The sequence below is a fragment of the Melanotaenia boesemani genome, chromosome 12 (assembly GCF_017639745.1).
Source record: "Melanotaenia boesemani isolate fMelBoe1 chromosome 12, fMelBoe1.pri, whole genome shotgun sequence".
Taxonomy (NCBI): Eukaryota; Metazoa; Chordata; class Actinopteri; order Atheriniformes; family Melanotaeniidae; genus Melanotaenia; species Melanotaenia boesemani.
Window position 1 is genome coordinate 13,066,955 of NC_055693.1, and position 17,666 is coordinate 13,084,620.

General features: G+C 37.1%; 1 protein-coding gene across 9 annotated transcripts in view; it reads right to left on the reverse strand.

Moving 5' to 3' along the window:
• mcf2lb (mcf.2 cell line derived transforming sequence-like b) overlaps window positions 1-17,460 on the reverse strand; it is a 41,262-nt gene extending 23,802 nt beyond the window's left edge. For 2 of the 9 annotated variants that reach the window (XM_042002476.1, XM_042002470.1), the window contains exons 1-2: window positions 16,916-17,460; window positions 755-838 (exon numbers count right to left, since the gene is read on the reverse strand). In XM_042002476.1, coding sequence (XP_041858410.1) covers window positions 755-838; window positions 16,916-16,994 — 163 coding nt within the window. In that variant the 5' untranslated portion in view covers window positions 16,995-17,460. Of the gene's footprint in view, window positions 1-754; window positions 839-11,234; window positions 11,513-11,855; window positions 12,209-16,915 lie in introns of those variants that run through there. The other 7 variants (XM_042002474.1, XM_042002471.1, XM_042002467.1 and 4 more) reach the window with 6 other exon arrangements.
• Window positions 17,461-17,666: the final 206 nt, after the last annotated feature.

Here is a 17,666-nt window from a genome sequence, read left to right on the forward strand (position 1 = left end):
GTGACTCTTCCCTGCAACTGATTTAAAAAAAGAGAAATGCTGATATAACAACCATAAAAAAAAAAAAAAAAAAAAACCTGTACATTAATCACTTCCATTATGTGTTAAGTATTATTACACATGTCAAGATGGAAAGTAAAAAGAAAAACTACAGTGAAATAGAGATATGCTGCTGTGTTTGCACACAATGATGGCTGTCGATGCCAACGATATCTCCTCTTACGCACAGACAGTAGACACAAGCAAACATGCACAATCTCCCTCCCTGTGTGGAACAGCTGCTCTGTCAGCGCATGTGCCTGGAATATCAATCTGTCTGGTTTTTCTTCTCTCATCGCTATAGCAACAGCAAGTGCATGGTCATGGTTTCAACGTCTGCTTAGATCTTTTTCTGCAAAATGGTTCCCGACACTGCTGCAGGCACAAGGTCACCAGACAGAGGACAGCTTCTATAATACTGTAGAAATGGAAATAAGAGCTGCATGAAACATGATGTTGATCAAAAACTGGATGTGTAGAGGCAGTTAGGTGAAACATAGTTCATTTAACAGTTGAAACAAGCCAGCAGGTATTTGGAGCAGTATCTGAAAGGCAGTAAAGAGGAAAAGGATGGGTATGACATTTGAATTGCAAATGATAACTGTCCAAAGAAAACAGTTCAGATGAAGTATGCAAATACAAGAGGAAGATTTAAGATAAAAAAATAATACATCACTGCAAGCATATACAGACTGGGATTAATTAAAATAGTCACCTGAAAGGAAGGCAAACTGCTTTTTGAGGTCAGGGATAATATCAGCTGCACGGAGGGGACTGTGGTGCAGTTGCATGATCTCATCTGGAGGAAAAAGAAAGGCACACGTATTAGTAGATCCTCTTAGCTTAAGTTCCACACTTGCAAAACTGTTAAAAATCTGTTTGAATAAAATTAAAATAAATCAGCCAAATAATTGCTGAGAATGTGAAGAGAGCAATCATTAGTTAAAAAAAATATTTTTCATATTATTCATACCTTAAAGGTAAAAACTGACTTTTCTCACAGTGATGATATAATTTATTTCTGGAAATAATGAGATGAATATTAATTTGATAAATATTATGGACAATCAAGTAGAGGAGCCATACTGCATTTGTTAGATGGCTCCACATGTAACTTAATTAAACAGTGGATTATTTCTATGCAGTGCAGCACTGATGGAGAGGTAAGGATCATCACCAACTTCTGCCTCTGCAGTTTTACAGTTGGGAGTTGTACAAAGTATTAATGAAGAAAAGTGATTTTTTTTTACACTGTATTCAGAACATGTGGTAGTGATTTGAAGGATCCAAACATTTGGCTGCCCATTTAAGATGTAGGATGAAACTCCATGGCAGTGGAAACATTTTTCTCGCTCATGTACTTTTACAATTCTAATTTTTCAATCAATCAGTTTCACAAAATCTAAATTAACTATTTTTTTTTTCATCAATTAACATGTATTTTTAAAGTAAAGTAAAGTAAAAACAAAACAGAAACAGTAAAGAATAAAAACAACAATAATGAAAAACATACAACACATCCACATAACCTTACACACCAAATCCCCCATTACGAGACATACACACAGAGATACAAATGTACAATACAATACAAAAATTTGAGAACTTTCATCTGTTCTCAATCACTTTAGTTCATGATTTCATTGTCATTTTCTTTCTTATCTTTTAGAAGAAATATTCTTGCATACAGGCTTAGATCTAGTTCCTAAGCTAATCTAAGAATTTATTAAAACTGCTTTCTAGTTTTTGCCTCCTGGATAATAAATGAACACTGATATTTAATCACATTAGAAGCAATCCCCTTTTTAACCTATTTAATGTTCTTTTGTAAACCAACTTGAAGAAGTGTCTTCTCATTTTATGTAATCTTTGGAGGCAGAACTGATGTTAAGATATGTCTCTGTTTTCCATTACTACCATTTTCATACTGAATGTGTTCAACCATTTTAAGTTTTTATATGTGACACTGTTCCTGCTACAAACTATATATATATATATATATATATATATGTTAATTTACAGAGCTGGAGATTTTGAAATTTTAGTGAGGACCAAACTGGATGTTGGGGACTCACTATGCATACCTCTTTATTAGTAAAGGTTGTAAACAACATCAGTGTAGGAGTATAATACTATTATGAAAGAATAGAGTTAGAGGGCATGTATTCATTTTCCCTGAGAGTTTAATGTTCTTAATATTTGGAGCACATGTACTGATTTGAGTATAAAGGTACAAATAGCACAACTCCGCTTAAAACTGAGAGCAAAACAATACAAAATTACATAACACAGTAAGTATGCTAGTACGTTTCTAGTACTGCTTTCAGATCTATTCATTTTGGGATCTATTTATGCAATTCTGCTTTTTAACCAATTAAAGCTTCCCTTTCACTCGCTTACTTCACTGGATTCTGATAGCTGTTCTGAAATACAGACACAATGCAAACATGTCTCTCATAATGTAAGATTTGTTGTGTTTCAGCTTGTTTGTGTTACATTTTTCCACCATAAAACAGATTGAAGGGTCAGTGGGAAATAAAATTACACAGAAAAAGTTTGAAAAACTGCCACAACAACCTGCTATAAACTCACTTTCAGTGCTAATGTTTTGCATTTTGGTTCACAAACATTTGGTAGCTCAACAATAACATAATAACCTATCAAACACACACACACACAAAAGAAATTCTGTTCCCGTCTGCCAAATGAAGGTCTTAAAATAGCTGCATATTTTATATCTCAGCATAACAGTTTTTACGTCACTTAAGCTAAAAGACTGCATCTCAAGACAGAGCTTGAACAAAATGTGAAGCCCTGGTTTCTACCCTTTTTCCTTTTCTTTATAAAGTAATTAAAAACTCACCCAACAAAATGAAATCTCCAGGAGCCTAACAACTATCCACAAACTGTATATGGTGCTGCAGTTAAGTTAAAACAGGCTAAAGCTGTGTAAATATAAGTGAGAATGATTATAATATGATGGAAAGAGAAATCTAAAGCTGTAGGATCACAAGAGGGGACTTTCCTCTGGATGCAGATGATTTTTATATTAGTAAAGATCAAAGTTGAGATTTTATCTTAGTCCTTATTTGTTTGCTTAACTTTCTTCAGGCAAATCATGCTGAGCCACCACTGCAGTATTCAAGAAAGCCTTGTTCTTTGCCGCTAAATGCCTTTCTTAATCCAAGATAGATGTCACATACATCCTTAACTGCCTTCAGTAAAAAGATGGATGAAATTCCTCAAGCTAAATTATAGCAAGTCTAAGGTTTTTTTTAATTTTTTGGCAAACACCTTTTTGTGATCAACAAGCGGACTTTGGAGTTCCAATCTTCTAACTTATGCCAGGAATCTTGGTATCGTATCCTGATCTGATATTTGATAGATGACTTAAAAACAGTTATCACATGCTTAATTGTTCCAAGGTTGGATTATTGTAACTGCCTATACTTATCAGAGGTATCAGCCACAATCTACTATATTCTCTTTAATTTGACAAGAACATAAAATATCTGAAGAATTTTAGGATCTACAAAGACAAGACAGATCAATACAGAACATAGCATGAGGCTTGAAACCATCCAGAAAAGTCTCAACCTAGTCTGGTCTTATATTCAAAATATTACTAAAATGTTATTTTTCTGTTGTTTATCATGTTGTGATTGACAAATGTGATTGACAGCATCTTTTACAGAACACTGGTTTTACTTTAAACACTCCACTGACTGAAGCTTAAACAAACCAAACACGTCTTATTGTTGCTCTTTGTTTGCAATGAGATTGTTTTGCTTTCCATTTCTGTGCCTCACACACACCCTCAAACTGCTTGTTGATGGGACTCATTCAGGTGTATCGTCTTGGTCAACTGTCTTTATTCCCGTACTACCTGTTGACTCTTTCCCTCTCAGACCAGCTGGCGCCACACTGACTGTAGCAATACAATATCAAGACTTTTGCCTAACTGGGCAACAGTGTCTATGTGGGCCTCAAGTTAAGTCCCTGCTGTACACTCCATTATACAGAATTGTCAGTTCTGTCCACTTATAAATTACTTTTGGTTTCCCAAACTATACAATATTTATTGTTTTTAATGCTTTCCCACCTACCAAAGAAAAGATTCTAACACTTAATGTATTAAATTGTTAGAAGCTTTTTCAATAAGCGACATTAACTAAATCTCAAGGGAAAAAAAAAACAAAACACAAAACAAAACAAAAAAACAAAACAAACTAACAAACAAAAAAAAAAGAAGTTCATCACTTCCAAATCATCTAAAAGAGTGTTGAGTTGTAAGGTGAAACAATCAGCAGAAGCAGCTGGAAGATGAGCAGGGGACAAATCAGGAACAAATTAGTTCCTCAGTAAACCAGGATAGAGAATTATACAGCAGTGACAATGAATCATTAGAGAATCAGTTTAAATATTAACATCATTAATATTAATTTTAACAAAACAAAAAAAACAAAAAAACAAAGTTCAGACACTTGGGATGTGGTCTTAAGATGGAAGCTCCTAGGAAAACATTACAGTCATGTTTTAAGTGCAAATGTGCTTCATCAAAAAAGACACACCCTAGAAGAAGGCCTACATATCCAAAAAATGTCATAGGACTTGTTGCTTGTAAGGCAGACCATCTAACAAATCACTTGATCAATACTTAAATATTACATAGAATATAAACATTTGACCATATTCTGTCAGCCACACACAAACAGGGGATGCAAAAAACAAAAAAACAAAACAAACAAAAACAAAAACAAACAAACAAACAAAAAAACAAAACAAAATATATAAAAAACTGCATAAAACAGTCGTTATCCTTCACATAAAATAACTGATTAATCCTGCTGCGTGATGTAGTGGCTCCAAACATACACCCAGAGATACAACATCTGTTTACAGAAGCAGGTGGTTTTAAATCTACCATGACAGCAGGAGATCTCCAGGGTTGACACCTAGATTACAGTAATCTGTTTCCACGGATGCTCAAAAAAGTTTCAGTAACAATGTTTATATTACATCCAGACACCTAATTAATATAACAACCACAAACAGGTTGTTAACATTACTACCTGAGGTGAGATTAAATCGCATACATCAGTTACAGCGATCTGCTTTTTCGTTCGTTATCTGCCAAATGCTGCACTTCTCCATTAACTGTAAATCAAAAGGCCATCAGTGCTTGGATAAACATTATTGATCACACACTCTTATGGACAGTCTGTTTTTTTTTTTTTTTTTTTTTTTACCTAAACAATTTTAACAAAATCTCATTTTAAGCAAAAATCAGTGTTGTGCCTTCAAGGAATAAAGTATTCTCCTATAATTTGACACCTTTCCAGTGGCCTCTGCGGTTAACAGGTATTGATCAAATGGCCTGTACTTATATAGCACTTTTATCCAAAGCGCTATATAAATTCTTCCTTCTCCTCTCATCTCTCAAATTAACCTCCAGCAAATGGGCTCACACAGGCCCTTTAAAAAAAAACAAACAAACAAAGGAGACATGACAGAAGCCTAGAAGCCAGGCAAGTACAAGGGGCACAGATGAATAGCTATATGTTTAATGTTTTGTTACTCAGTTAAGCAATGTTGATGTTGATAAAGGTCAGCATTGCCTGAGGGGTTTTGTCACAAAGCTGCAGCTGTCTCACCAACTGCAAAGTGCTTAAAGCCTCTCACATGCTTCTTATGTGCTCAAGTTCACAAAGAGACCTCCATCAGTTTCCCCTTTCAGACCAGGCTTCCCTTACTCAGCCAGGCACACCCTGCCCAGAGAAACTCCCACGCATATCACATCAAAACAAACCCCCCCAATCCAGGTCAGAAAGAGGCTATTCTGTTACTGAAAAATCCCCTCTAATTTCAGCTTCAGCCCCTTTTTGCAATCACTTTTTTTCCCCCATTTCCCTAACCTGTGTAAAAATCCACTCACCACTCATACATCTTATACAATTGCAAAAGCCCCTCTAGTGATATCAAATATCAGAAGCTACTGTATTTCAGATGGTAAGCAGTGAAACTATCCAGTTTCTTTTCCAGACTCTCTCTGCATCTTCATCAACAAGTGTAAGTGATATCATGATGATCTGATGAGAGAAAATTATGTATATGACCAAAACCATACGCATCTTCTTAGAAAGATGATAAAAAATTAAAGCTTTAATGAGAGCCAAGTTTACTTTTGGTGTTCATTTTTACACTTTGCTAGCTGCATCTATTATTTTTTTGCTAGTTGTTTGAACATCATTATATTACAAGACAATAATTTCTATTTTAACTAGCTTAATTTTTTAACTTTATCACAGTAAGTCGTCTGCTCCTCTGTGATGAAAGAACTGAAAAAAAACAAAACCTTAACCAACAAACAAACAATAAAAAAAGGTATTCCAATATAACTGCACATAAACACACTTGCATTCATACCACCTGCTGGTTGAGGAGTTAATGTACTTTGTGAGGCTTAGCAATCGGGATTAGTGTTCACTCGCGCTCACGTTTGTGGCTAACGAGTCAAACATTAATGGGTCACAGTCCCACACCTGGACCTCCTGCCACTACTGACACAGATTACTAAGGCTTGACCACAAGATTGAAATCTTGGTTCTTTATGCTAGCAAGAGAAAAAAAAATACATAAAAATCTGAACAATGGAGCAATGTAGTGTTTATTAATGTTTAAGAAATAACTTACCAAGAAATGCTCATCCTCTTTCCTTGACTTATGAAATGTAACATAAACTTTCTAACTATTTTAACTAGGTTATATACTGTATACAATAAAAATCAATTCAGAGACTATAATTATTGCTCCAACAATTAGTTAATTTAATTTGTTTTGCCATATTGCCCAGTCTGAAACGGATGTGCAAGAAACAGCACAAGAGTCCAGGTGCTGGGCTCAGAGTGTTTTTTTTACAGCAGTGGAGGAGTGATGCTTTAACACAGGTGTGGAGGACTCCCAGGAACAAAACGACATTTGGTCCTATTTTATCTAGTAGTTCCTCCTTTCACATGAGGACAACAACAAAGGACATGCAACTCCTTTGACTTTAAGCTTTGTTTTTGGTCTGCAATGTGTCTACATCTTCAGCACAGCAGTGTTGCTGGTCAAAAAATCAAAATAATCAAAAAATAAAAAAAATTTAAATACAGTAGTAGTTTCCTAGTAGCAGTTACAGTAGCAGCTGGCCCTACTGGTCCAGATTTATGGCATTCCTTAATCACAAGAGAAATAATGTGTGATGTTATAATGAAGAAGACCTCTGACCTCTTTATGAGATTAAGTACCACTTCTGTTTATAATGTTGGCATTTGTGAGAAACAGGTTGTGTGAGGGTATAGCTGCCTTGTCTTTTGGCCACCTAAACCTAATCAGTTCATCCCCTATTGGTGAATATGAAAAAAATTCCTTGAGACATTGTAGAATGAATGGTAGATGGTAGACAGATGAATGGACAAGCAGAGGACAATAAGTCATACAAATAAAAAAATGAAAATATGTTAAAGTTTGAATAATGGACAGAACAGATTTGGGGTTTGAGGGCCAGAGATCAGAGAGGTTGGGGGAGAGCAGCAATAAGGGGCTTAAGGTCATAGCCATGAATGAGAACGAGAAATGGAGATTAAGGAAACTGTTGAGAAGTGATGGTTATGTTCATGCAATATGAAGGAAGCCAAGGCGCAAGAGGGCTCAGGTGAAGGTTCAGAAGGGTAATGTCCTGACTAATGGCGATGACAGAAGAGTGAGCTGATATACAGAGTAATTAAATAATTAAGGAGGCAGCCTTGGAGAGATGTAGGAAAGTTTGTTGTTGTTTTTAAATAGAAACGCAAAATGGTAAATGAAATAAAATTCTAAAATGATCTAACAATGACAACAGTTTCTGGTCTGCTTTGGAAAACAAGGGTGAGTTTATATTTAAGAAAACTGAACTTATTTCAGAAATTATTCATTTTTAAAGCAATACAGGAATAAAATGCATAAAAAGAGAGAAAAGAATAATCCGACACCTACCACAGAGCCAGTGGCAGCGGCGAGTAAATCTGTAATAACTCTCCACCTCTTCAAGAGAAATCCGAACATGACCCCAACCCTCCTCTCCTGGACCCAAATAGTGATCCAATTCTTCCATCTTTTCCTCAGCTTCATTATCCATCTCTACTCCGCTCCTGTCTTCAGTCTTTCCATTCTCCACTAATACTGAATCAGCAGCTATATTATCTTCCTCAGTATGGCTCCCTTCATCTTCTCCTGAAGTCTCCTCTATTTGTAGCTTACTAGTAAGCAGAAAGTCTGAGTGTCTTTTAACCACAAACCAGTCCAACTCTTCTCTATCTGAGTGTCCATCTGAACCTACAATCCTCTGCTCTGCTTCAGACAGCTCTGAGTTTGTCATCATGCTAAACCCAAAATTTAGCTCAACCTCAACATCTTCCTCCATGTAGAACTCTGAGTCTGCCATCTCCTCTCCTCCCATCTTTTTGTTCCAGTCTTGTTCAGTCCACTCCTGCAATGTTTGTTCCATGAGGCTGTGCATAGGTATCACATTAACAACTTCCCTCTCATGCTGACTCCACCTTCCTCTAAACTTCACATCTAGCCTCTAACCTGCTGCCAGGCTGCAGGTGCTCCACTGCCTGCAGATATCAGTCAGTAACTGAGAGCACTTCCTATTCCAACCTCAGGTTACCTTCCCTGTATACAAAAGCTACAGTGTAGTGGTGGACCCCACCCTCCCTCCTCACCCAACTATTTTTACTTGTCCCCAAAAAGTACAATGTCTCAAACCTACCCGTATGTGACTGGATCTGACCTATAATTAACATCCAGCCATGACTCTTTATGCCCAGTGAGGAACAGGAAAAGAAATTGCCAGGCCATATATGTTTTGTAATACATACTAGTATGTTACAGATACTGCAGCTTCCAGTGCTAATTTACCTAAACCAACAAAACTTAGAATCCCCTTCTGCCTTATCTCAGGAGATGTGCACCAAAAGAACAAAGCCTCCATTCTGAACAGCCCATTCCAACACTGCCTGCATCCCCATTTAACCAGTGACCATCAATTGAAAGCATCTATTCTTGTTTACTCCAATGAAAAGACCCCATTCTTACAAACTTAGTGAATGACTCAATTCTAATGAGACCTCTCAAAGAAAGACACTGTTCCTTGACAGAATACATCAATTTAGACTCAATTTCATTGAGTTCTGAAAAAGATTCACTTCAGTCATTTAACAGTTACCATTCTGTGTTTCCTAATCCAGTGTTTATCTATTTAGAAAACTACAGTGTTGCAAAAAGGTTTGGACAAAATAGTTTTGGGCATTGTTTGTGACATGTGACATGGAATTGGGAAAATATAGCAGATAAACTAAACTAATGTTTTGACAACTTGGGCTCTTGGAAACGTTCTGGTCCACACTCCAGCCCACTTGGTGGCAGTAATGCACCAATTCACATTTGCCAACAGCCAAAAATATAAAGAAGAAGAAATGCAGCAAGAGATCAGGGTTTACAGAGCAGACTGAAGGGAGAAAAGAAAGTGGGAAATATGGAGAAACAGGTAACTGGGATGAAAGAGGGCAGATATCTTGCTCTTGGTTTAACAGTAAATGTGTTTCTAATTACATCTTCCTTACGTCTGCGTTGTTATGAGTACAGTAAGTTACTTGGTTAGAAGTTAAATATTTAAAGAAAGTTATATATATATATATAGGCTTAGACTGCTGAGGGACATCTCATGATGAGTTGAGCACGTCCTTTTCATCTCTCTGCTCCTAATCTTCCATATATAAACTCATGATAGTATTTGCATCATTAACATATTTCTCCTCTTATCTCTCAGCAGATCTCCCTGGTTTAAATTTTAGATGCCTGTGCCTCCATCTTTCCTGTCTTCTCCACCCCTACCAGTTGAGGCAGATGGGCCTTAAAGTGTCTTAAAGTGTAATGAAAAATTGTCAGTAAGGATCATCACTAAAGAGATGCCTTGTCCAAAACAACCACATTTAAAGTTTGATTCGTTGCATCTTCATTTGTTTTGAAACATGGAATCAAAGAGAAAAGTTAAGAAAACACCTTTCCTGGTTTCTCTTGTCTTGGATAAATGGACCCCAAATTAAATATAAATAAATTTAGATATTAACTGAGTTTTGAAGCATTTCCATAGCAGGAATATGGAAAAGCTTAAGGCACATTATTATATTGTTTTTCCTTTACATCTATGTGTCCTGGCTATGGCTGCAGCCCACAGCTGTAGTTGAATAATAGAAAGTCATTACAGCTGTTTGCCTTATGGAGAACATAGCTGCAGGTTTAACAATGTCCAAAGAAGTGTATTCGACTAAACTTAAATTTTAATTGATCAATTTTTCTGTATTCATTATTCATTTATATTTTACATGTAATGTCTTCAAACATGTAATTGTATTGTATGTTTGCATCTGATAAATAGAGATATTAGGAGGTTAATGAGTGTTAATTAATAGAAGACTCATTAACCAATCAGAAGGTTGGTGATTCTCCAGCTTTTTTGGCAAGAGTCTCACATAGCATGTTAGTGTCTGAGGGTGTGTTTGTGAAATAATAAAAAAAGCACTGCTTGCGTGGAACAGCACACTGTATAAATATTTTTTGTGAATAAGGAGCACATTTACAACACTTTGTAGATATTAACCAAGGTTAAAGCTGCCTTACAAGTATTGACCACTAAACTATATAGAATATAGAACAGGAAGCTGATTTACTGAGCACCAAATGTAAAACAAAATCACACCACAATTTAAAAAAAAACAAAACAATTCCATACACGTTTATGATTATTCTCTTGCAAGGTTTGTTGTAAAGTATCACAGTTGTTCTTCTTATACAGAGTGTGAGCATGATCTGTCTCATGAATTCTCCTCATGGCTAATGACTTTGCCAGAGATGGGTGGAAAACTAAATTTTCCTTTGAAATCATGCAGTTTCAGCAACTAACAAAGTAGATGCGAAGCACATACTGTAAGCAGAGTCTTTGCATGGTAAAACCATATATATGCTGACAGGAGAAATCCATAAATACAAGGTATAGCTGGAGCTTTTAACTGTCATGCTTATTGGAGAAAAAAACAAACATAACTATTTTCTGACAAAAAAAAAACCCAAAAGATTTGAAAAAAAGACCATGCATAAATCCCCTGACTCACGTGGCTTAAGTGGTACCATTGGTATTCCTTTATCCAACTCAGGTGCACTCTTCTTGGATTTCCTTACCATTCTTTCCCACTACATGTCAGCAGTCCTTCTAAAAAATAGAAGCTAAAAGCAATGCTTCAATGAGGAAACAGACTCACTAATACGGTCTCAAACTAAAAATTTTAGATTCTTAAATCAGAAGCTCCCATCCCTTTTGCCCTTAGCTCATCAGCTAGAGAAGTGCTGCATGCTGCAGTTGCTGCATTTGCCGAGGAATCCGTTGCTGCAGTGGAAAAATGTCAGTGCAGCTGCAGAGATCTGCAAGTTGCGAACCCAAGTGGCTGTTTAAGCTGCGCAGTCACATACTCAAAATGTTACACACACAAAGACACAGGAAACACTGTGTGAGGCTCTGGGCATAATGCCCAGCAGAACTCTGGCCAAAGCTTAAATCAGAGTATATTATGCATTCATACACACATATGCCTGCACATGAACACTCATGTGTAGTATCATATGTAACTTTCCAGTTCAGGAAAGTTGCTATTAAAGCATGAAATGCAAATGTGCACGCGCACACACACAAACACACACACACAAAGCACAAATCTTTTCTCCTCCTTCAGTCTTACCATCCCAGTCCCTCCAGGAGTTCTTGCGGCTGGCAGGGTTGAAAGGGAAGGGAGAGCCCAGTCCAGAGATGTCAAAGTTCTGGATCAGATGACTGAGGCGGTTCATGAATCGGTAGGACACCTCTCCACCCTCCCGCAAAAACTCATGTAGAGACATGAGAACTGGCTGCTGGTCTCACACGCTCAGACAAACTGTCATCCAGGGAGACCCCTTGCTGCACCGCTGAACACTTTAACAGACTCCAAAACGCAGCTCCCAAATGGAGACATGTGAAGGATCCTTCTGTGTCATAATTTGCCAGTCACTCTAGACCAAAATGACTTGTTCCTACATGCATCCTGTGATGAAATCTCTGCAATGAATACATACAAGACAAATCCAGTGTCCTCTGCAGTGCCACATTGGGGACTAAAGAAAATAGCACAGTCCAAAACTGACAGGAAGCACAAAAAGCTGAGTCACTGTCTCTACCACCTCTACAATAAACACAGCTCTCTGTAGAGGTGAGAATGGGCTCAGCTCTGCTCACACACCGCCACTCTGATGAACACACACATATCTTGTTGCAAGTGTAACTACTGACAGTTAGGAGAAGCGAAGGTTTTCTCCTCACAAGGCGGGAGGAGAGTGGAGTGCAACAGAAGCAGAGGGCAGCCGGTGGAACACAAATCCCCTTCTGCTACTCAGGCTGATTATATTCCTCTACTCCTTAGCTAATCTGTCTTTTCCTTCCCTCTCTGAATCCTGGGTCCCTCAATTCATTGAAGTCCTGGTAAAAATGCAAAAAAAAAAAAAAAAAAAAAAGCTGGAAAACAGCTAAAACCCATTAGCTGCAAAATAGTAAAAAAAAAAAAAAATAACAAAAAAACAAAACTAAATCTTAATCCTGTGTACACAGCTTGTGGTATCAATACATCTTCAGTTGCTGAGGTAGAAAGTAAACAAAACAAGTCCTTCTTGATGGAAGAAAGGGGTTCATTCTCTAACAGGCTTTTAAGTGTGTGTGTTTTGTGTAAGCAAAGGGAAGCTTGCAGTGTTTATGCTTAGCATAGTGTTGGGAGAGGGGCTGCACCCACATACTGATGAGGCAACTGCAGGGGTGAGACACACAACATCAGCTCCCTGTTCAGTGAAACTGCCCCGTCCTGTACTCCATGATACATGTGTTGAAGAAAAAAAGATATGTACATAAAAACTCATACAATTTGCCCTTCTTTCCCCCCCCACAACATAGTGTTAGACGGCTCTGAAATCTACTAAGACCACCAAAAGATAAATAAATAAAAAGGCACATGTGTGTTGGGGGCTCTATAGCTGTTCGCATTGGCACTTTAGTAGGTTTAGTAAGTTAACATGCTTACAATTATAATAAAGTTATAAATTAAACATTGATTCATTCTACTAGGTTTAATGCTTGCTTCTTGAGTAAATTGATGTAATCACTTAGTCAAAGTTGGAATTTTGATGCTCCTTTTTAAACTATCCAAGCAATATCTCTGATTTCTTGGATCAAACCAAGTTCAAAACATTGACTAAATGAAATAATTCGTCATTGAATTACACATTAAATTTAATCCAAAAAATAAGATAACTTTACAAACATGTAAGTAAAATGAAATCTGAGACACTTTGATTTTTCAAAACCACATTTTGCACATTGACTCAGGACACTATTTTAATTACATGACTTATTAATGACTATGATGTGTTTAAATAAACTGTATCTTGCCTAGTTGTTACTATGTTTGTACTAAAGAAGCTGATGGGCTGATATATTCAGCAGGAGGCAGGAGGCTAATACATGTCTGTGTGCTGTGACAATTTTCTATTTGGATTTCAGTTCAAGCCTCAAAAAAATTAGATTATTTTGAGGCTTGAAACCTTGTCTTTTACAGCTGATCAAAGTTGTAATAAAAGTTTTCAAACGGAATATGAGATTTTACAAAAGAACTGTGTATGCCATCTTTAAAGGAAACACAGCAAACAAAAATGAATCACATGGCCTGATGAACTGTTGGGAAATATAATTAAATAAAGGCCAAATACTTTGGTCATAAGTCAGATACAGGAAAAGTTCACGAAACAAAGCTATTGGGGTGTATCTTAAGAGGATCATCAGTCGGTAAACTGTAATATATCAGTACATAAACAGATTATCAAAGTTCAATTAAATTTTGCAGACAGTTTTAACTGTTCAGTGGTAAATTGAAATAAAATTGTAACTGGTAAATGAAAAGAAACCAATAATGTTTTGTTACTGTAGCACTTCTACTTGTGTCTTTCTGGCCAACTAACTAAAGGCTAACAGTGGCTTGCTGGATCCATCTGCCTGTACACCTGCTCTGCCTTTAGGGATAAAAAGCACAGCTTGTTTGACCTCCAACAAAAAACGAATCAAGCACTCACATTATGTTACCAAAGAACTCTAACATTCAAACCTGATCTATAAATGTCCCTGTTAAAATAAATTAAATATAAAATGCTTTATTTATCCCAGGAGAAATTTAAAATAGCATTTTTTTTTATTAAACTTTCATTTTTTTATTTTAATAAAGCTGTCTTAAAATAATGCAAGAGATACAACAAACAATACATGAGAGGAAAATCTGATCAATACCAAATTACTAAGATTAAATAGCACACATTTACCCCTGAGACAGCTGGGCTACTTTAAGTTAAGCTCGAACACTTTCATAAATCTCTTGCTCCCTCCTGCCTCACCTAAACTACAAGCATAAACAAAACTGTTTCACACGCAACCAGAAAGGTGTAAACACATACTGCTATATCAGCTGGAAAAAAGAAGGAGAAACAAAAAACAAAACAAAACAAAACAAACAAACAAAAACAAACAAACAAACAAAAAAAAACAACAACAACACAACCCATAATTGCACTACGTGCCCCTTTTACATGAAAAATAAAAAACACTGAATGGTTGCAGAAAACATTCCTCCTGGTAAAGCTGAGACCAATGACTCACTTAACCGGATGTGTTCCTTTAAATCAACTGGAAGTAGGTCAAATGCCCAAAAAGCTTTCTAAGACAATATATATCACATTACCCTTAAGAGACATTGGCAGGATGAAGGCCAGTGGCATTGATAATCACTGATTAGAATCATATTAAGGAATTTAATATTTATTCATCTCATTTTTCACTATGGAGGCTACAATAGACTAAAAAGATGGACTGGAACCCTGCATCTGACAATAGTTTCTGAGAAAGTGTAAAAATACAATCGTCCATCGGTTGGGATGCAACATGATCTTCTTATTTGTCTCATGTATCAATCCAGCCAGACAAAAAACACAATCTGAAACAGAGGTGATAGTGTGTTGACAGTGATTTCTCTGGGGAACTAAAATAAAAACCACTATTTTTGTTTTTTGTATTTTATACTTCCTTTAAAAGCAGGTCTGCAGTTTAGACAAAGCAAAATTATTTTTATCCAGAGATGACTGAATCTCTTGTTGTCACTCTCCCTTCCTATCTTCTGTCTTCTCTAATCAGTGTTATTGAACTCTGCTCTAAGCCGATTACTGCTCTCATCCTCCTGCTATAGCACATACCTGCCACCTTTCCTTGTTAACAGCCACCAGTTACTGAATGTTAAAATATATGCTGCTCACTGAATGGTAATCAGCGTAAAAAGTAAAGGGGACTCTTTTCATTTTAGTATAGATAAATCATGCAACTTCAAATTCAATGTCTGAATCTAAATTTCTACATTTTCATTTTGCTAGCTTGGACTTGGCTATATTCCCCTCCTTCCTCAAGTCCACCCACTCTCTACTGCCAAGCTTTCACCATCTCTGGTGCTGAGGTGTAAGGGATGCAACAAGAGCTGGAGACGCTGCACTTATAATAACAGCAAGAAATCACACACACAAAAAAGCATACCCCATACAGTATGTCTCAACATACAAGCTTTAAACTTAACATACCTGCACACACAGGAACACTAATATATTCTCTAAATTTGAACTTAAAGACATCAAGACATATGCAACAAACCACTGTCTTTCCAACTCTGTGTGCATTGCTGCACTCTGGCAGTGAGTGGATTAAGAGAGATCTCTATAAACGGATCAAAACAGAAAAGAGCAACACCAGAAATCATATTAGGGGCATTACTCTAGCAAAAGGGAAACATTTGTCCTCTAATCAAAAACAAATAATGCAGCAACATCAGGTATACAATGTGAACAAAGGTAACTGACCAAAATAGCTGAATTCTGAAATCTCAGCTGCACAATGAATGTGCACAACTAGAAATAAAAGCTTTGTCTAAATATGAAAGTGGGAGGAGTGAGTGTAGAGTGCTGCACCAAACAACTGCATATACTTGACATCAAAACCTACATAAGCTGAATATGTGAAGTGACAATAATTTTAAATAATTATCCCAGGATAAAGAGGTCAATAATATATCTATTAACATCTCCCATTTCTGTCTTCAGCTTTTTTCTTAAATATTTTCCAAATATTTCTTCTGATTTGGGTGGAGAACTGAAAAAATGGGAGTATTAAGATAGTGTATCATAACACAAATCATTCTGTGATTGGGGTTCAGATGACATGTCATATTTTGGACTATTTAACAGAAAGCTGTTAATAGTAGGAAAACCTTTCAATGTAATACTTCAATTTGATCATGTTAAAAACACATTTGATTCTTGTCACACAATAGCATGTAACACATTCTCAGAAAATCCAGTAATATGAATCAGTTTTTGTTAAAAGTGCAAAATGTATATGACATGTACATGTATATTAGGATAAAAACAATGTTGGACCAAAACATGCCTAGCTTGAGGCAGGGACATCAGTAACAAAAACAGATTCACCTAATATGACTTCATGTTGCTCTTCAGCTTTAGATATGATGACCATGCATTTTCTTCATAAACCACTTTGTTGTGCCTCATTTATATATCTTACCTGCATATGAAGGCACATCACCAATATTTGCATTAAAGCAAACATGTACAAACACTCAGCAATAAAGATGGCAAACAGGCAATACGGTTGATTTTGACTACTGTTGTCACCCACCTATGCTTTGGGTGACAGTCCTCAGTCTCTCCAAGAGCTCCCCAAGGGCCATTTCTTCTGTCTTCATCCACAGGATCATCCTCCAGAGGGACAGCGGAAGACCAGCTGCCCAACCAAAATACACTTTCTTTGGAAGAAGAGACAGCTTGCCTGCTTTTTGCCAAACAGTGCTTTAGAGAGTGAACGATGGTGAAGACGATGGGAGAGGGAGACTCTGAGATGACAAGCCCAGCTGAGCGGAGGGAGAGAATGGGGATGTAGCAGGGTAAAGTCGCCCACGATGTGACTGACTGGCTGCTGTCTAATTCAGCTTCCAAACTCTGGGAGTGAGGAGAGAGATTTAAGATATAGGTGGTGCACGCCTCTTCACAGTGAAAAATTAATGCTGCCAAGGATGGAGAGGATGGTGCAGAGATGGATGATGGAAAGATGCTGAAGCTGCTGTGACAGCCCCAGCAGCAATGCTGATTCGTGGACAGAGGGATGCAGAGCAAAGGATGGTGGCGGTGGAGATGAGGAGGAGCTGGAGCAGAAGACAGCCTCCTTCACACATGCATGCTTCAGCCTCAGCACACATGATGGTGCAAACCTGCACAGACTAACAGAGAGGGGGAGGGGAAGTGAAGGTCAGCGGTGTAGTTTCACACAAACAGCTGAGATAACAGTGACATCAAGCGGGGAGGAGAAGGCATAGCAGCTGCGTCATGATCCAAGTAAACTTACGTAGTGCTACTGATGGTCATGCACCACT